Source organism: Cetorhinus maximus, chromosome 10 (genome assembly GCF_964194155.1).
Source record: "Cetorhinus maximus chromosome 10, sCetMax3.hap1.1, whole genome shotgun sequence".
NCBI classification, from domain to species: Eukaryota; Metazoa; Chordata; class Chondrichthyes; order Lamniformes; family Cetorhinidae; genus Cetorhinus; species Cetorhinus maximus.
In genome coordinates this window covers 97180965-97202366 of record NC_135888.1, presented here as the reverse complement: position 1 = coordinate 97202366, position 21402 = coordinate 97180965, and the positions used below count along the sequence as shown (strand labels likewise).

The following is a 21402-nucleotide window of genomic DNA, read 5'->3' as shown; positions in this document are numbered from 1 at the left end:
CAGCAACATCAGGTACCTCCTTAGGCACAGGAAGCTCAGTGTTATCCACTCCAACAGAGACATCTGATATGTCTATCCATGGTTGATCAATCACAACGGGGACCACAGGTTCTACAATGGTTACAGGTGGAATATCGGTTTGTTGGGGCATCTCCCTTCTTCTCAAATGATCATGTTTTGGGGTGATCTGGCCTTCCACTTCTACATGGTATGACAACGGTCGAGTCACAGAAACTACTACACCAGGTAACAACTCGATCCACCACCAGAGTTTCATACAAATACGGTTTCACTGACAGTAAATTCTCGCTCTTGACTACGTAAATCATGAGTTACTTTTTGATTCCCTTGGCTGCTCTCTACATTCCCCTCCAAATTGGGAAGTACCAGGTTTAATCTTGTATGAAGGCAGCGCTTTATAAATAATTCGGTGTTGAACCTGTAGTAGTATGGTGGGTTGTTCTATGGTGAAATAGGAAACATGAAAGTTTAATCTCCAATGATCCTCCCGATATTATTCTTATCCCAACTTTAAAAGTTTGTACTGCTCTCTCGGCCAATCTGTTAGACGACAGATGATACGGTGCTGTCTTTCCGTGTTTGATACGATTTAGGCTCACAAATCCTTGAAATTCAGCATTAGTAAATGCAGTACCATTGTCTGAGAAAATGACTTCTGGCAATCCATGTACAGAAAAGACTTTGGCGTAATCTTTCTACAGTCACACCTGACATTGGCCATCTAACTTCGTACATGCCTAACCATTTGGAATGTGCAATTATTGGTAGAAACCTGGTGTCTAGAAATGGACCTACATGACCTATATGCAGTCACACCCAGGGTCAACCAAGCCATTCCCATGGGTGCAGTGGGGCTGCAACAGGCAACTTCTGTAGTCGCTGGCACTGGAGACAGTGCTTAAACATTATTTCTATATCACTGTCTATACCTAGCCACCAGATATAGCTTCTTCCAAGCACTTGCATTTTGGAAATTCCAGGATGCGCACTATGCAGCTCAGTTACGAGGGGTTCCCTTCCTTGTGAAGAAACGACGACTCATACACCCCACAATAGGATACCATCCTGACTACTCAATTCATTCCTTTGAGCGAAGAGTGGCTTCAATTCTTCAGGAACTGGTTCCTGGGGCCATCCTTTCAATACTTGGTCTCGTACTCTAGACAAGACTGGACCACGGTTCATCCAGTTTCTTGCTGGTCTTGCGCAGACTGGTGCAGAATCCAGGAAATTCATCACTAATACGATCTCTTGGGGAGTTGGAGCATATTCAATGCTTTCCTGCAAAGGAAGGCAACTTATGGCATCTGCATTGGCTATATGCATCCCTGGTCTGCACATAAAAGTATATTCATATGCTGATAAAATCAAAGCCCATCTTTGAATTCTTGCGGAAGCTATGGGACAGATAGCTTTCTCTTTGCTAAACAGACTCGAGCGGTTTGTGATCAGATACTATAGTAAAGTGTCGACCATGTACATACTGATGGAATTTCCTAACTCCAAAAATAATCAAAAATCCTTCTTTCTTGATTTGTGAATAACTCTTCTCAGCTGTAGAGGGAGTGGATACATAGCCTATTGATCTTTCTGAACTGTCATCCATCTTGCAAGATAGTACTGCTCCCATACCATAGGGGAATGCGTCGCAAGTTAGCACCAATTATTTTGTCAGGTCGTAGTGTGCTAACAAGTTCGAAGAGTGCAAGAGCTGTTTAACTTTCGTGAAAGCTTCTTCTTGAGGCCAACACTGTTTTTACTTTAATGAGTGTAGAGGGGCTTGGACCATTGATAAGTTAGGTAGGAATCAGCCATAGTAATTTACCATACCCAAGAATGACTTAAGCTCAGGCATTTGTAGCGAAGGGTGCCTCCTTGATAGCTTTGACTTTTTCTTCTACTGGGTGTAACCCTTGGACATCCACCTGGTGGCCCAAGTAAATGACTTCACTTGCCTGAAAGGTACACTTATCCTTTTTCAAGCACGCCCTCGCTTTCAAAAATCACTTTAAGACTTCTTCCAAGTTAGCAAAAGTGTTCCACTTCTGTTAACCCAGTTATTAGGACGTCGTCCAGGTAGACCATGACTTGAGGTAGTCCTTGCAGCAAGCTCTCCAACGTCCTCTGGAAAATCACGCAGGCCGAAGAAACACCGAAAGGCAGGCGTGTGTATTGATGCAACCCTTTGTGTGTGTTTATGGTTACAAATCCTCTAGATGTATCATCCAGTTCCAGCTGCTGATACGTGTGACTCATATCCAATTTAGTGCAAGTTCTCCCTCCTAATTTGACATACAGATCCTCGAAACTGGGAATGGGTGCTTGCCCAACTTGGCACCCTTGTTTACTGTTAACTTATAATCCCCACAGGTACTGATGATCTGATCCGGTTTCAAGAGATGGACTGTGGGTGCTGCCCACTTCAAAATTTGAAGCAGCTGGATAATACCCAGTTTCTCTAAACGGTTTCATTCATTGTCAACCTTCTCTCTCAGGGCATGAGGCACAGGCCTGGCTTTAAAAAAATGAGGCGTTGCTTCAGAGTCAATATAGATCTTATCCTGCCTTTGTATTTCCCCAGTTCTTCTCGAAAGACCTGGTCATATTTCTTTAACAGCTCTGGCAGTTCTCCAGCTCTCAGCTGGAAAATTTCAGACCAATTTAGTTTAATTTCCTTTAACCAATCACAACCTAGAAGGCTTGGTCCTTCACCTTCCACTACAATCACAGGGAGCTGTGCTGCCTGGTACTTGTAATAAACAGGTACAGTGGTAACACCTTTCACTTGTATGGCTTCATTAGCATACGTTTTCAATTTGGCCGAAATTTGCTCCATATTCAATTGTTGAGTAACCTTGTTTAAATATTTGAATGTGTGTTCCCCCACTACAGTGGTTGATGCACTGGTATACACTTCCATAATCAAATGTTTTCCATTGACCTGCAGAGTAACAGTGATTGGCTCTGTTATCCCTACTTTCACATTAAATAGAAAATAAACATTGGAATCAATGGTTCTTGGTTCTTCCACATTATGTACTTCGATCAGTTTAGTTTGCTGCCCGAGAGTCTGTCTCAATGTTGCTCCACATTGCTTCAGTATGTGTTATGATAATAATGGCACTCCACCTCTTTAAAACTGCAAGTTTCTGGGATAGGGTCACTTCCACATTTTCAGGTTTGCTGCTGAGCTGTCTCCTGTATATTTTTTTTAAATTTTCGGGTAGCAGACTGTTCGTGGCTGACTCCCTGGGTTTTCGTGTCACACTTGGCGGTCTGTTCCTACCCCAACTGGGAAACTGTGCCATTTTGTACACTCTGTAAGGCCCGCGAATCCCACAAACTTTCCATCGCAAGCACTATTTCCAATGCTCTTTTAAAATCAATAGCTAGTGATCATTGTTGAATGGCATCATCATGCACGTCGCAGGCCAAACGATCCCTTAACATGTTGTTTAGGGTCTCCCCGAAGTCACAACATTCAGTTAGCTGTTTCAACTTCGCTACATATGTTGCTATGGTCTCCCCCAGGACTCTTGCTCTCGAATGAAATTTAAACCTCTGCATGATTACAGAGGGTTTGGGTTGAAAATGACCCTTTACGAAATCTACCAATTTGCTGAAGGTCTTCACATCGGGAGCCGTCAAACTATGGATTAAATCATAAGTTTTACTCCGACAGGCGCTTAGGAATTGCTTTCTGTTTTTCCTCCGCCGTTATTTCATTTGCTTGGAAAAAGAAACTGAGGCATTCTATACACTGACTCCACTCCTCTGTGGATCAGTCGAAGGGGTCGATCCTGCCAAAAAGTGGCATATCTGGTGAGTATATTTTCCCTTTCTTCTGTTTAAAATAAGATACTCACATTCACTGGGCGAGGATCAGTGCCAGAACCAATTTCTCCTCATTGCCAGTTGTTATAAGCATGATTTTCCAGACAGGTTTCTCATAAGAAACAGTGAACTTTATTCGCAGAACTTCAGCATGCTTCCAGTTACATGCTTCCATCAAGAACCACAACTAGACACAAACTCCACCCCTAAGGTTCCGCACACTTCGAGCTGATTCGTTCACACTGTCAATGTGAGACTACACAATACAATAAGTCTTAAAGCTACAGTCACTACATTCCTTAAAGCTACAGTTACTACAATAAGTAAACCAGTATTGAAGGTCATGGAAACAAAGGCTACAAAAGAGTTGTTCAGTTATTTGTGGCACATAGTTCAATGTAAGGAGTCCAGTGAATAAGGCAGATGAGCTGAAGGCACAGATGGACATTAAGAAATATGATATCATTGCTATTACTGAAACATAACTCAAAGGAGGACAGGAGTGACAACTTAATATTTCTGGTTACATGGTTTTCAGGGGAGATAAAAAAAAATGGTGGAGTGGCAATACTGGTCCAAGAAAAAATCACAACTGTGAGAGGGATGATATGCTGGAAGCATCAAATGAGATCATATGGGTGAACTGAGGAGCAAACAATAAAGAGGCAATCACGTTGCTGAGGATGTACTGTAGACCCCCCCCCAACAATAATCTGAGGGAGATAGAAGAGCAACAATGTGGGCAAATTGCTGAGAAGCGCAGAAACAAAAGAGCAGTAATAGGAAATTTAAACTATCCTAATGCTAAATGGGATAAATTCAGTGTAAAACGTATAGAGGGTGCAGAATTCTTAAAATGTATTCAGGAGAACTTTTTCTGCCAGCAGATAGCAAACTCAACAAGAGAGGGGGTTTAGTTTTAGGAATGAAGCTGGTAAGGTGGAAGGGTGTATCAGAGCATTTTTAGTGGCAGTGATCATAATTCAGTTAGATTTAGCATGGTTATGGAAAAGGACAAAGGCAGACCAAGAGTAAAAGTTTTAAATTGGGGAATGGTCAATTTTGCCAAGCTAAGATGCGATTTGGCAAAAATGGATAGCAAGAAGGAAGCTGCAGACTGCCAGAAGATAATCCAATGAACTGATTAAGTGGGCAGAAAAGTGGCAAATGGAATCCAATCTAGAGAAGTGTGAGGTAGTGCATTTGGGAAACACAAACAAGGTAAAGGAATACACAATAAATGGTAAGATTTGAGAAGTGTCAAGCTGAAGATGATGTGAAGTGTAGACCAAAGGGACTTGGACTGCATGCCCATAAATCCTTGTGAAGGTAGGACAGGTGGAGAAGTGGACAACGCATACTTTCCTTTATTGGCTGAGGCCTAGAGTATAAAAGCAGGGAGGATATGTCAGAACTGTATTAAAAAAAAACACTAGACGGCAGAAAAGAGGGCTACATACCTTTCAGGTCACTGCATTACAGGAAGGGCACAATTTACTAGAGAGGGTACAGAAGAGATTTACAAGGATGTTGTCTGGAACGGAGAACTTTAGCTATGAGGAAAGCTGGAAGAGGCTAGAGTTGTTTTCTTTGGAACAGAGGAGGCTAAAGCAAGATTTAAATGAGTACAAAATTATGAGGTGGCTTAAATAGTGGATAGAGTGGACCTAATTTCATTAGTGAGGACATTAATAACCAGGGGGCATTGATTTAAACTAATTGGTAGAAGGATTGGGGATGAAGAATAATTTTTTCACTTAGAGGGTAGTGGGGATCTGGAACTCCCAGGAAAAGGTGGCAGAGGCAGAAACCCTCCTGACATTTGACAAAACATATGGATATACAATTGAGGTGCCATAATCTACAGGCTATGCAGCAAGAGTTGAAGGTGAGATTAGGGTGCAAAACTCTTTTCCAGCCAGCACTGACACAATAAACCAAATGGCCTCTTTCTGTGCTGTAAATCTTTCTAGGTTTTTGTTTCCAATTTGTTTAACTGGTGAGATCAGCTTCAGAAATTTAAAAGGTGTTTTGCAGTTTCTTTCAGTTGTATTGAAATTTAGCTGTTAATTTCTTTCAATTTGTGGTAGTTTGCTTTCTTAGTTCAAATAAAAAGTATTTCAAACAAAACTGAAATGAAAACACAGAAGTCATATATGTGGAGTGTTTGGAGAGATGACATTATTTTGAGGGTGAAACTTGGAGCTAATCTTTCGAAACTCCTTCCCTCCTCCTCATTCCTCCCACCACTGGTCCCTTGGACTCTGCCAGTAGTTCAACAGTTGCTGCTCTTCTCTGCACCTCCCTCTAGAATGTTCATCCAGCTGCAAACAAGGCCCTTGCTACATGACATTATTAATGATTACATTGATATGGCCTTGATGAAACACTTGGCTCACAGATAATACCTTACCACTTACTGAAGCCTCCCTGGCAGGCAACATCTTCCACCAACTGCCCTGCTCAAACTGTCATGTTGACATCCTGGCCCTTCTCACTAAATTCCACCTTTGGCTGTGCCTCTACTTCTGACACATTTTGCTTTCAGCACCTCAACCTTGTTCCATTCTGCTTAAAAATATTCCCTCTCTTCTCAAGCTTCTCACCAGGTATTTTCTTGCTTTCCTTACTGATTCTACGAAGAGATTTTTCATGCTCGGTGATTTCAAATGCCATCTGAACTCACCTTGCCCTCTGAGTTCACTGTTCTTCCTTAACTTCTCCCTCCATGTAAACCTTCCTACCCATATTCATAGTCACACCCTCCACCTTGCTAGCTCACAAAGCCTATACCTATCACATTCACAAACAAGATTATCCATCTCTTATCACTTCTGTGAATCCCTCACCACTCCCCTCCAACCCCACTTCTTTGAGTCCCTTGGGGGGAAAAAAAAATCCCTAAAGTTACTCAACAGCATTTTCAAACTCATTGAAGGTACATAAAACCCCACCCTCTGACCTAGGTTTTCTATCCCAATATCATATATAGGCTTAGTGTCAATTTTTATCTGATTAAGCTCCTGTGAAACACCTTGGGCTGTTCACCGCATTAAAAGGTGCTATATAAATGCAAGATTTTTTATTGTTAAAAAAGATATAGTGCTATGACCATAAGACACAGGAGCAGAAATTAGGCCATTCGGCCCATCGAGTCTGCTCCGCTATTCAATCATGGCTGATAAGTTTCTCAACCCCATTCTCCCACCTTCTCCCCGTAACCTTTGATCCCCATACCAATCAAGAACCTATCTATCTCCGTCTTAAATACACCCAATGACCTGGCCTCCACAGCCTTCTGTGGCAATGAATTCCATAGATCCACCACTCTCTGGCTAAAGAAGTTTCTCCTCATCTCTGTTCTAAAAGGTCTTCCCTTTACTCTGAGGCTGTGCCCTCGGGTCCTAGTCTCTCCTACTAATGGAAGTCCCCACGTCCACTCTATCCAGGCCTTTCAGTATTCTGTAAGTTTCAATCAGATCCCCCCTCATCCTTCTAAACTCCATCGAGTATAGACCCAGAGTCCTCATATGTTAAGCCTTTCATTCCTGGCATCGTTCTCGTGAACCTCCTCTGGACTCTCTCCAGGGCCAGAACATCCTTACTGAGTTACGGGGCCCAAAATTGCTCACAATATTCTAAATGTGGTCTGACCAGAGCCTTATAAAGCCTCAGCAGCACATCCCTGCTTTTATATTCTAGTCCTCTCGAAATAAATGCCAACATTGCATTTGCCTTTCTAACTACTGACTCAACCTGCAAGTTAACCGTAAGAATCCTGGACTAGGATGCCCAAGTCCCTTTGCACTACAGATTTCTGAATTCTCTCCCCACTTAGAAAATAGTCTATGCCTCTATTCTTCCTACCAAAGTGCATGACCTCACACTTCCCCACATTGTATTCCATCTGCCACTTCTTTGCCCATTCTCCTAACCTGTCCAAATCCTTCTGCAGCCTCCCCACCTCCTCAATACTACCTGTCCCTCCACCTATCTTTGTATCATCTGCAAACTTAGCCAGGATGCCCTCAGTTCCTTCATCTAGATCATTAATGTATAAAGTGAAAAGTTGTGGTCCCAACACTGACCACTACGGAACTCCACTAGTCACCGGCCGGCATCCTGAGAAGGACCCCCTTATCCCCACTCTCTGCCTCCTGCCAGACAGCCAATCTTCTATCCATGCTAGTACCTTGCCTCTAACACCATGGGCTCTTATCTTACTGAGCAGCCTCCTGTGCGGCACCTTGTCAAAGGCCTTCTGGAAGTCCAAGTAGATAACATCCATTGGCTCTTCTTTGTCTAACCTACTCGTTACCTCCTCAAAGAATTCTAACAGATTTGTCAGGCATGACCTCCCCTTGATGAAACCACGCTGACTTTGCCCTATTTTACAATGCACTTCCAAGTATTCTGAAATCTCATCCTTAATAATGGACTCTAAAATCTTACCAACGACCGAGGTCAGGCTAATCGGCCTGTGCTTTGATGACCACTGCCATATTTATATGCCAAGAGTAAACAGCTAAAGGTTAGCTATTCTATAATGTAAATGGTACTCGTGTAGCAGTTTGCAGCAAGAAAACTGACAGTTGGGAGACAAAGCCCACATAACCCCTATGTAAACTTGATTTTGATAAAGTGCTGTTAATAAATGTTATGAACAACTCAAGGTTCCAACAGCAGTATGTGCAACTACACAGGTTTTTCTCCAAACTGTTGCAAGAGTACAGGCTCTACTGATGTTGTGAAAAAAATAATCAGTAACTCTGTGTTGAAAAGCAGAATATTGTGGACACTGGAAATCTGAAATAAAAAGACAAAACACTGGAAGTGCTCAGCAGGCCTGGCAACATCTGTGGAGAGAGAAACAGAGTTAACGGCTCAAGTTGATGACTTTTCAACAAGCCATTAACCTGAAAAGTTTCTCTTTCCACAAAAGCTGACAGGTCTGCTTAGTATTTCCAGCATTTTCTGTTTATATTTCACTAATTGTATGTCTTTGTTCCAGCTTTAAAATTACAATACACAACCTTATTGTAATGCATGAATTGCTGCATTATGGTATATTCCAAGTTCTACCAAAATTTGCTAAAAAATTCAGTCTGCATGTTGTTCATGCCAAATTGATTGGGATGTAACTGCAATTCATTGACTTTGCATTTTGATTGTGTACAAATTACTGCTGCCTAATATTCATGCTCGGTTTAAAAGAAATCAAGTAACTTTCACTAACCTTGTTATAATCCATGAAGTTGCTTGGCACTGGCTGATGGAAGGTGTTTGAAGGTGCCACTATTCCAGTATCATCTCTTTCCAATGTCTGATGTTGTGAAAATGAAGCTGGGTCTGATATAGATTGGTGCATTAGGTGACCACCCATCACACCTTGGGACCAGCCAGATATGCCATCTGAAAGAGAAACCCATTCTAAGAAAATGACAAGATTTTGTAGCTTTAAAACTTAGCCCTGTTAAGTATACTGCTTACATATCTCTCCAACACTATAATTAATAACTCCTCACCTGAATTATTGCTGACACCAAAAGACCAGATCCCTCCTTGTCCAACAGGAGTTGTCAGGTTACTACCCACCATAGTGGAAAGTGGAGTCATAGACCCAGTCTGCCTAATGCGAGCTGATCTTTCTGTTCCAATAGGCGGAGGTACCTTCCGATCCTGGTTTGCATTACTTGATTTTGGTTGGCCCAAGGAAGGAGGTGCAGAAGCAGCAGATAAGGGTGAAGAAGCTCCAGAAGACACCGATGGAGGGGACTCACCTACAAATTACGATCCACAAAAGTAAATTACATGCAACCATTTGCAAAAACAGTATAGTCTATAACATTACAATTCTTTTTAATTGCAGTACTCTATAATGTGATATTTGTAGCTATAAATTCTGAATAATACCCAGTGAAAAAACCTGACATGAAACAGAAGTTAAACTCAAGTGCTTATATGTTGCTTGCTTTTCAACAATTAGAGTGAAGGGCAGCATCATATGTAAACTGTTCTGTTTTTGATTCCTATTCTTATGTAAAATCAGCAAAATCTCAGATCTTTACACAAAGTAACAGGTCTAGTGATGAAGGCTTCAACAAGACTTCTCGAAAATGTTGGTTAGAAATGCTTCCGCACTTCATTTAAACAGGGGTCAAAATGCTAGGAAGAAAGCATACTTAGACATGCAAACGTCGTTGTGAATGAAAAGAATTCAAAAAATGTGTTCATGCAAATCATGTCTAGTTCTACTTTGAGAGTCAATGCTGTGTTAATGCTATTTGTTTTGAACACCACCTTTAAATGTGCAATGCAATAGAAAAATTTTGGTATTGAACAACTCCAACATGTTAGGAGAAAATAAACTAATTATGGAAAATGGTCTGAAAATCTTTAAAACAAATTTGTATAACTGATGTATGTGTAGATAGGAGGAGAAATCTTTTAACTTGCTTAATATCCAAGAGAACGAAGAAGTTGAGGAGCAATCACATCAATTGTTGGCAACCTGGGAAATGTTTTATGGATAGTGTTCATGTGCATTAATGTTCTTTTACACACAATCCTTAGCATGATTTTTTTTTTTAAAAAAGAGGAACCCAGAAAATGTAAGGAAATCCCAAAAATCAAAAACTCCATTTTTGAGTTTTGCCAAACACATTTCTTCTCACAAATGCAAGATTGAGGCATTGGAGCAGCCCATGTCTGATAAGAGGGGTAAACTGATAGTAAAGCTACCGAAGTATAACTTTTCAGGTGTGTTTCAGCTCCGTCTTCCTTCAAAAGTGGAAAGACACCCATCAATTTATCATGCTTTCTCTGATTATGCTTGTGAAGCAGCTACAATTTTGCTACACTAAAGGCACTAAATACAAATGCAAGTTGTTGTTTAATATCTCACTGCTTTATTAAGGTCAGCACTTTAATGTTCCTACTAGCTAGACTGAATCTTAAGAGCTCCTCATCACTGACTCCCCCCGCCCCCTCCCCCCTTCATCCTAACTACTGGTGAAAGTTAAAAATGCATTTTCAAGCATGTTATAGCATGAGAATAGCTATCACTCAATGGTTTCCTCCAATTTGGAGATACACAAACAATTGCCCATGTACACTGCCAAATACATATTGCTAAACTGGTCTCGACCTCACCAATACAGATAACCTATGGCTTTGCACGCTTGCGTGAAAGTGCAACACAATATATTCTGCAGGGTATGCATTTGGCACTCAGAAACAAAGAAAGGTAAAGAAATAATTGGCTGAAGTTTGCAAGTGGTTTAATTTTCGCTGTAATTTTCGCTGTAATTTTCGGATGTCAATATCAAAACCACGAAGATTAAGTTGCTCTGACAGACATTTATTCGCACCAGGCAAGTGACATCCAGAACATTAAAAATGTATTCATATAACTATTTTCAGATGCAATTGGGCAATTAATCTGAATTTAACTGGCCTTGCGTATAAGCAAAACATTTTTGAAAGCAACATTTCCACAAGGACGACTGATAGTATCTAAATTCTAAGGGCAAATAGGTACATAATTAGATGATGCCTCTTTTCCAATATTTTGCTTTGCCACGTTTGTACCATAATTTTCTAGCTACATTTGGAAGATTGGCCCTACTGGAAGTTTTTAAAATGGTATTATAAATGCATATAATGAGTAGTGGATCCTAGATTAAGGAGCATAACCTCCCACCCCCAAAAACGCAACTAAAATATAGAAAGGATTGGCTTGTACATACATGTAGCTGGAGCAGTTGTTGAACTCCAAGGGTGTGGGGAAAAATGTTGTCTGCTGAAGCTAGGAGCAGGCATTCCTACAGGGGCTGGTCCTTGTACATACACCTGAGTTCCAGCCATACTTGGAGCAAAACTCGTCAATGGGGTGGAGGAGGAAGAAATGGCATTGCCTGATGGGTCCATAGCAGACATTCCTTCAAAAACATTTTTAAAAAATCACATGTAATGGAATATTTGAGAAATGCACATTATAAAAAGTGACTTATCTATAACTTGTACATTTCTCTCTTTAATAAAGGGGTAATAATCCAAACTATAAGTGAGAGTAGCGCTCACTAAGGTGTCATTGAAAAAAAAGGGTTGAGAAAAGTATGGTTGCAGTCTTTCAAAAAACTCAAATGCAAGCACAGACATGCACGTCATTGTAAAATAAAAGGAACTAATTTAAAAATGTATTTTAAAAATAATGTAATTTTATCCTAAAACTCTTGAGCTATTATTGGCATGCCACATTGGCAAGCTCTTGTTATCCTAAGAAAATTGTTTCATGACCATTACCTAATAAGGAACAGGAGTAGGCCTTTCAGCTCCTCGAGCCTGATCCACCATTTTATTAGATCATGGCTGATCTGTACCTGAACTCTATTCACCTGCCTTTTCTCCATACCCTTTGATAACCTTACCAAACAAAAAAAATCTTAATACTGAAAATTTCAATTGACCCAGCATCCACAGCAATTAGGGGGAAAACAAGTTCCAGATTTCCAACACACCATGTGAAAATGTGCTTCCTAATCACTCTCCTAACTGGTTGAGCTTAAAGATTATGTCCCCCTGTTTTAGGTTATCCTAGCAGAAGAAATAGAATCACAGATGGTTCTTCTATATCTAATGTATTTTAAACATCTTAATTAGATCGCCATAACCTTTTAAAATCAAGGGACTTTAAAATCAAGTTTCTGCAACAGGTCCATTTAATTTAGTATTCAACCACGGAATCATTTTGGTGAAGGTTGTACCCCTTCAAAGGTCGTTTGCATGTCTAAAGTCTAGCTTATTGAGGTCACAAGCCACTTTTCAAAAGTGCATAAATGTATTTGGGCTATTTTCAGCTTTCCTAATACTGGGAGAATCTGATCCCCTTTTCAATGTATTTAAATTTATGAGGTCACCTACTGACTCTTACAAATACACAAGTTGCAATCATGGATAATGATCAAATAGTCCATTTTCAAAGGGAACTTGTTATTAATGAGCAGCAAACAATCTGAAGCTAATTCAAGATTTGGCAGATGTAAATTGCTGAGGTGATGTTAGAGTTCAAACAGCATTGGCATACAGCTCCCCTCCTCCCCCACTATCTAGTAGAGTGAGGGAAAGAAATGAAGTAGATAACATTTCAACAAATTTTGAAATTTACGGTCCAATTTTGATATAGGTCAACAACAAAAAAGGCACATAGAGGTACAGAGGGTTGCAAATAACAGATCGTTTGCCAACCTCTGAAAATTGCAAGTCACTAGCATTGTCACAGATTTAACTTTTTAATTATAGGAATCAATCGGTTCCTAAGTAGGACAGCAAGTGGAACTTAAAAGGAAGTCAGCACATCTCATGGGCTGGTTGATGGGGGGGGGAGGGCGACAGATATGCAAGGGAGAAACAAAATTGTTCCTCTAGTCGCAAACAGCCCTGCCTTGATGATTGAACCAGTAATGTGAGAAATCCCTGAAAAGGGGGTAAGGGTAAGAGAAGGAAAGAGGGTGGTAGAATGCAGATAAAAGGTGAGAAATATTTGGCAAACAATTTGGCTAAAGTTTGGAATTTTTTAAAGTTGCTAACACAATGCTGTTCATAAGGACGGTTTAAATCAGAATCTACAAAACTAATACACAAATAAATTAAAATAATCCACTGTCCATCTCACCTGTGGGGCTCGATGTCACTCTTTGTGAAGGTGGCCTGAAACCAGGAGCCTTGGAATTATCATGTGGAAGTACTGCATCTAACTGTCCAAGTACAGAATTGCCCATGTAGTTAGAATGTCCACTAAACGTTGGATCTTGCGTTGGCCGCGAAGGCAGTGGACAACTTCCCCACACGTGATTTGCAGACACCTGGGTATTGTCGAAGAAACTGTTGAAAGGGCTGAAGAGGGCTGCAGAGCCAAAATTTGGAGGCAATGATTTGCTTCCTGGGTTTGCGTGGATTTGCGAAACGTTCAGCATACCAAGTGCAGATGAAAGCTGCATCGGAGAAGGTACACCATGCTGCTTCATAGGATCTTGGGTAGAAACCATTGGAACTGGGTTTGGGACAAAAACAGACTGTGGCTCTTGCTGTACTAGGGGATAGAAAGGAGCACCAGGCTGTATTCTGTGAGATACTTGAGGAGAGGCTGCAGCTAACTGAGGTAAAGTGTTGTTGCTCTGAACATTAGGGCAAGCCGACATAGTAACAGGGCGAGTAGATGCGAGACTGCTTGGGGCCACTAATCCATGATCTGTATTTGAAATATAAGGCTTCGGCAAAGTAGGTCGAATATCAGAGGAACTACGGCATGGAATTTGCGGCAGAATGCTGGGCAGTGAAGAGGTCGGTTGAATTCCTATAGCTCCAGAATTATTGTTGACTGAAGAGCTGCTGCAGACATTTGAATGTGCACATTGGCTTCCTGCAGGCTGTTCTGTGGTGGTCACTTCTTCCTTCGCAGTGGAGGTTGTGAATGGTTCATTCTTAGTCAGTGACATGGATTGTTGAGAAGGCTGCACAACAAGTGGCGGAGGCGGTGGTGGAGTAGGAGGTTGCCCATTGCTCACTGATACGGCTGAATTTGTGGGCAGTGAGCAGGAATTGCTCGTTACAGCTGAAGTCACCGAAATCATGACATTAGTTTTATTGACCGAAGTGAAGAGTTGCTTTCTAACCGATGATGGAGTTGGGCTGCTTGTGACACACAGAGATTGTGTGGTGAAAGTTGGAGAACTCACAGCCACAGAAGGTGAATTAATAGAAGCTGAATTACCAGTGTTGGGATGAATAGTATTATTACCCTGGTTATTGAGACGAGTTGTGTTATGTTTCGGTGAACTGTTGGCACTTCCAGGACTTACAGGTCTCACTGGGAAAGGACCCCATGTGTTTGGTGATGGAGAAAAGGTTCCTCCAAAGTGTGCCATGGGTAACCGAGGGTGTCGAATCTGCTGGATAGTTTGAGCAGCCAGCAAAGCATGTGCTAACTGCGGATGTGAATAAGCCAAAGGAAGCGAAACTGAAAATGTAGGACGCATATTGTTTGACACAATGTTTTTACCAGGTTTGTTAATGGATTGTAATGATGTGGATGATGAGGTTGACAGCGAAGCTGTTGCAGAGGAAGACATCATTGAAACGGTTATTCGGTGTCCGGCAGTTGTGGTGCTAGCTGTGGTTGTGGCAGCTGTGGACCCCATTCTTGTGTTGGCTGTGACGTTTTTGATATGATTCCGAGGAATCAAGTCCTCCAGCTCTTTTGCAGGATCCTGAATTAGTGCATTGATGAGCTGCACTGCATGTCTTGTTGATTCTGTGCCTCCTCTGAAATAAGTACAATGTAAAGTTTCACAATGAGAGAAATGTTTCTTTAGATTCCTGTTTATTTATGCTTCCAGTTAAAAATTATTGGGCTCAGAATATTTATTCAATCCAAACTACAACTGACCACTCATCAAACCACAGTAGACATTCCAGATGCTGTTCCACAAAAAACTATGACCTAATAAACTCACTAGTAAGCCTTGAACTGGACTAACAATACTTCCAGTCACTTAGACTGATTCAGCCTTACTCTGTATGCTGTTGACCGCATTATTGAGAAAGCCATATGATATGGCAAAGTTGCAATATTTTTGTGATCAACAAATTTTGATTTTATTATAAATGTTAAATTTTAGATCTGGATTTAATAAATATTCAAGTCAGGGGTTGAAACTAATTCAAGGGAGCCTTACTATAGTAATTCTAAAAATAATTAACATGTGTGTGCAAAGTTCAGTAAGTCAGCCATTTTAATTCCTGCAAACTAATACCCCATCTTACACCCGGTCCAAAAGCCAGTAAGTTCCAGTCCCTGGAGAAGGAAAAATATGAAGAGTGTTGATTTCAGGACCAGTGTTCCTTTAAGCGCAAACTGAATCTTCCTATCATGCAAGCACTGTTCCCGATATAGTTCCTTCCCACCATCTTTTCAGCCAGAATGCTGGAGCTAAAATGTTTCCTTGCAAACTGGACTCCTCTTGGAAGTGAGAGATCGTCATAATCTTTCAAAAAATGAAGCAAAGCAATTTTAAGATTCTGGCCAAAATAAAATATTTTGTCTAAAATTTAGCCTTTTGATAAGTCCCAAAGAGTCAGACGTGTGTTTTATTGAAGTCCAGATTTTGTGGGGTTAACTGAATAAAACAGCTAGCTCAACTGTATGTAGAACGTTTGTTCAACAAATGAAATCACTAGATTCCAAACAGCTCTTTCTAATGCATGCAAGAGACATTAAATAACCATAAAATCTAGATTTAATCAGATGAGTACCAATGGCAATGCATTTATGTACAAGATTAATGATAGCATTGTATTGAGTTTTTGTTTTAATCCTACAAGCATTGGAAAGAACAGTTACTATTTGGTGTAACTGGCATTCAGGCAAATTATTTTTCTAGATAAAAACAAAAAACTACTGCGGATGCTGGAAATCCAAAACAAAAACGTAATTACCTGGAAAAACTCAGCAGGTCTGGCAGCATCGGCGGAGAAGAAAAGAGTCGACGTTTCGAGTCCTCATGACCCTCATAATGGGTTCTGCTGAAGGGTCATGAGGACTCGCAACGTCGACTCTTTTCTTCTCCGCCGATGCTGCCAGACCTGCTGAGTTTTTCCAGGTAATTCTGTTTTTGAATTATTTTTCTAGTATGGGAGAGACCAAGGGTAATCAAATCAGTGCTTGCAAATAATCACAGTGCATATGATAATGGCAAGAAAATGCTTGGATAAGGTTCAGAATATTATACAAGATAAAGAGTGACCAAGTCTGAAACTTGAGACTTGCTAAATTTACTTATTTATTGTATGAACAGAATGAAAACAATTGTGATCAGTGCCTACATTTAAGCAAGTTATGGTTGATATTGAAGATATGTATGCAGAAACTATGAGCTTTGTCAGCTATACTTTTCTCCACTTTCTTGGAGATGATGAACTGAAGTACAGTAGACCAGTGTTCAGATTTGATGCCACACAAAAAAATATTAATTCCCAAAATAGAAAAATATACAACTATTGTAAATAATGGCTTATCAAGAACACAGAAAATATCAATTTGGAGATCAAACTTAAAATAGCATGTGTCAGCAGGCTTACCAAAGAAGAGAAAAAACTGAAACAATTAAGAGGGACACATCTGAAAGAATTGACTCTAAATGTCTCAGCAGGAACAAGTCTGATAACTACGCTTCTCATTTTTACTGCAAAAAAAAAGTGCTCAAAATTCTGAGGTGGTCCCCGGGGGGGAAGGGGGGGTGATAAATGTTTAATTTAGTCTATTTTGAAGACAGCTTTAGTAACTTTACACAAATATTTTTCCTTTAGTTCTCAGGGTGAGAGAACACTAACAAGGCTGCATCTATTGCATATCACTGGTTGCTCTGAGACAGTGGTAGTGGGAGTGTGATGATTTTACAACTGGCTTGCTGGCCCACTTGAGAGCATTAGAGTCAACCACGTAGCATGGGACTGCAGTCACATGTGGACAATAGTATTTAGGAGCACAGGTTCCATTTCCTGAAAGACAATATTTAGGATTTTAAAACAACCTCGCAGCCTTCAGTCATTTTTCTGGTGCCGGTGCACAAAATGACTAAGTTTATCGTCTTTAGTTTCACAACTTGCCGTGGTAGGATTTGAACTCATCACATCTGGGTTGCTAATCCAGTACCTAGTCAAGTGCACTATTGACGATCTGCTTGTCTTTACTGAACATGTTAAAGACTCTTAGCTTACAGTAAGCTGGAGTCACTTGAATGAAGAACTAGAACAATGAATATAGCCAATGCACTCAAAATAATAATGTGTCAAGGATGGACTAGTTGCACCATGTTGGTCCTTTCCATTAGGAAGACTATCATTTGGTTTTTCTCAAGCAGACAGTTTAACAGCTGGAACAACTTGAATGATTTCCCCTTTTAACTTTGTGTCACTTTTATTTAAAGGTCCAGTTACCTTATTGTGATCATTCTTTCTCCATTCTTGTCTTTTTGCTTGTCAACATCAATGTGTGCACCAGTAACATCTTGGATGGCAGTTATATTGCATCCCCCTCTTCCCATTATCCTTGATACAACCGACGCTGGTACAGACAATTTCTTTGACCTGGTTAAAGCAACTCTATATAAAAATCATAAAATTCTCAATATATATTAATTCAATTTTGCATTTTCCACACACAAAACCCACCCCCTCCTCTCTTAAAGACAGCAACATTTGCTGGGATATGGTGCAAAAGGCACCTGCAGTGATTTGGTAAACATGTTCTTCACATGTAAACCTGAATCACGAACACCAGCAGATTATTTAAGTATATAACACATTATAATAAACTATGTCTTACACAATGACCACACAAATATTCTTCAATCAGGCCACTAGATAGAAAACCAGAAGTGGAAATCCTGGTCAATTTTAATCCCAAGTCAGGGAAGCTGAAGCCAATTTGTGGCACCTTTACTGATGCCACATTTGAGACCAGCTAACTCAAAAGATTAAGGAGTGGAGCTGGACCATATTTGCGTATGTGACTCAAAACAGACCAACTGCTTTAGTAAGCCATTGGTAGGTGGTGCTAACATCATGATGAAACAAACATCCATGGCACATGTTGGCTTCTAGTTATCTAATCTTTCAATTTCAGCTCAAGGCAGCAGCCAATCTACTGATTTTTCTATCCATCTTAACGAAAGCAAGTCTGTGAACACATGGTACAGACCTATTATGTGGTGGACAAAATTATTTCTCCAATTAGTGGGCAACCTAATATATGTTCAAAGCTTAATTTTTGCTTTCATATTTATGCAGCAAGCATTTTCAAAAAAAAAATTCCAAGTGAAAACCAAGTCAAATATTTGTTACTTGTAAATTTCAGCTCCACTTATATGCAAGGCTGGCTCAGCAACAACTGATTTTTCAAGCAAATCAGGGCAATCTTGTTGCAGCATTTAAGATTCAGCCATCTTATATTGGGGATAGGGTATCTCTACAAATTGAGTTTTAACTGAGTGAATGCCTGTTACAAGCTTCCTGCAATGCCACAGCATTTTACCTGGTGTCATGGATATCAGAATTTCAACAATTTATTTTTGCAAACAGCAAGCGAGGCTTATGGTCATAAGCTTTAGAAACAATAGTGTCTGCCCCCACCCACTCCCCAGGGCTTCAGAAAAACTTTCATCCCCTGCTGGACCCTAGAAAGTGAACTGCCATGGAAGAATACAGGGAAAATGAAGGCCCCAAAGTGCTAACTGCACTCCTAGGGTTCCTTGATGAAGATGGTAAGAAACAGCAGACTTCACACACAAGCCAAAAGACATGAAAACTCCTATGCCGCTTGGAAACTGAGCTACAACCTCACCAGCGGCCTAAAATCAATGTTGGTGCAGTTGCTTCACAGCTCCTAATAAATTCAAAGATACCGGGCAGCATGGAATATAAGCAGATGGTAAAAACAGCTCAATTTCTCAAGACTGCCCCAGAGCAGACAGACTTCTCAAGCCCTTACACACGAGGAGGTGGACAGCACCATGATGGCAACCAAATCTGGTAACGCTTCAGAAGCCAATGTAATTTACCCAGAATTCCTGAAAGATCACTGGGAAAGAAGTGGCTAGCAAAGCTGTTTACCAACTTCCACACCACAGGCACCATTCCAACACAATCCAAGATAGCAGCCATTGGCAAGCCACAAAAACCACTCAATGACCCACACAATAACCACGCCATCGTTCTGCTTTTAATAACCCAAAAGATCCAGGAACACCTCCTGCTAAACAGACTTGAGTCCCACCTGAAAGCAGCAATGTCTCTACAACATTTAACACCACAAACATAGGACATGGGAGCAGGGGTAGGCCATTTGGCCCTTCAAGTCTGCTCTGTCATTCGATAAGGTCATTGCTGATTTTTTTGTGGTCTCCACTACTTTTCTGTCTGCCCCCCCATAACCCTCAGCTCCCTGGTCTATCAAAAATGCACCTAACTCAGCCTTGAATAAATTCAATGACCCAGCCTCCACTGTTTCTAGGAAAGAGGATTCCACATACTAACGACCCACTGATAGTTGAAAATTTTCATCTGTCTTAAAAGCAATACCTCTTATTTTTAAACAGCATTCTCTCGTTCTAATCTCTCCCACAAAAGGAAACATTCTCCCGGTATCCAACCTGTCAATTCCCGAGGATCTTGTATGTTTCAATAAGATCACCCCGTATTCTTCTAAACTCAAATGGGTATAGACACAGCTTCTTCAAACTTTCCTCATAAGGCAATCTCTCGTCCCAAGAATGTGTCGTGTGAACCTTCTTGGAACTGCTTCTAACTCAATTTGATATTATTTCAAATAAGGAACTAAAACTGTACACAGTATTCCAGGTGTGGTCTCACCAAGGCCCTGTACAGCTGCAGTAAAGTTTCCCTATTTTTATATTCCATTCCCCTTGCAATAAACACATTTTCCATTTGCCTTCCTAATCATTTGCTGTACCTACATACTAACTTCATGTGATTCATATGCCTCTGTACCACCAAGTTCTGCAATATCACTCCAATTAAATCATATATTGCTTTTCTGTTCTTCCTGCCAAAGTGGACAAGTTCACATTTTCCCACATTGTACTCCATCTGCCAAATTTTTGCCCACTCACTTAACCTATCTATACCCCTTCGCAGGCTCCATACCTCCTTTTGACAACTTACTTTCCTATCCATCTTGGTGGCATCAACAAATTTAGCTATCAGATATTTGGTCCCTTCATCCAAGTCTTTGAGCTAGATTGTAAATAGCTGAGGCCCCATGATTGATCCCTGTGGCACTCCCCTGGTTACAGTTTGTCAACCCGAAAAAGACCCATTTATCCCTACTCTCTGTTTCCTGTTAGCTAACCAATCCTTTATCCATGCTAATATGTTAGCCCCTTTGCAATGTGCTCTTATCTTGTGTAGTAGCCTTTGTTGTGGCATCTTATCAAGAGCCTTTTGGAAATCCAAGTACACCACATTTACAGGCTCCTCTTTATCCACCTTGCCTGTTACTTCCTCAAAGAATTCTTTAAAAACAAATTAGTTAAACACGATTTCCTTTCACAAAACTCATGTTGGCTCTGTCTGATCACATTATTTTTTTTAAAAAGTATCCTGCTATAACCTCCTCAGTAATGGATTCTAGCAATTCCTTATGACAGATGTTTGGCTAATTGGCCCACAGCTTCCTGCTTTTCGTTGCCCTCCTTTCTTGAATGAAGAAGGGTGTTACATTTGCTATTGTCCAATCGCTGGAACCCTTCCAGAATCTAAGGTAATAATCCATTATTACCTTCGAGATTCTGCTTTTTAATTTAGCCCTTAGCTGCTTATACTCTCTATGCAGAACCTCTTTCTTAGTCCTATCTATGTCGTTGGTACCCACATGACCATGACAACTGGATCCTCCCTCTCCCACTGCAGTTTTCGCTCCAGCACCAAGCAAATATCCTGAACCCTGGCACCTGACAGACAACACAGTAC

At 40.7% G+C, this 21402-nt stretch overlaps 1 protein-coding gene across 12 annotated transcripts in view; it reads right to left on the bottom strand.

Moving 5' to 3' along the window:
• The window catches only part of ankhd1 (ankyrin repeat and KH domain containing 1), a 199595-nt gene that overhangs the window by 9429 nt on the left and 168764 nt on the right, over window positions 1-21402 (bottom strand). For 7 of the 12 annotated variants that reach the window (XM_078550823.1, XM_078550825.1, XM_078550820.1 and 4 more), the window contains 5 exons: window positions 17851-18015; window positions 13529-15177; window positions 11604-11795; window positions 9381-9635; window positions 9092-9267 (listed from right to left, as the gene is read on the bottom strand). In XM_078550823.1, coding sequence (XP_078406949.1) covers window positions 9092-9267; window positions 9381-9635; window positions 11604-11795; window positions 13529-15177; window positions 17851-18015 — 2437 coding nt within the window. The remainder of the gene's footprint in view (window positions 1-9091; window positions 9268-9380; window positions 9636-11603; window positions 11796-13528; window positions 15178-17850; window positions 18016-21402) is intronic. The other 5 variants (XM_078550826.1, XM_078550827.1, XM_078550831.1 and 2 more) reach the window with 1 other exon arrangement.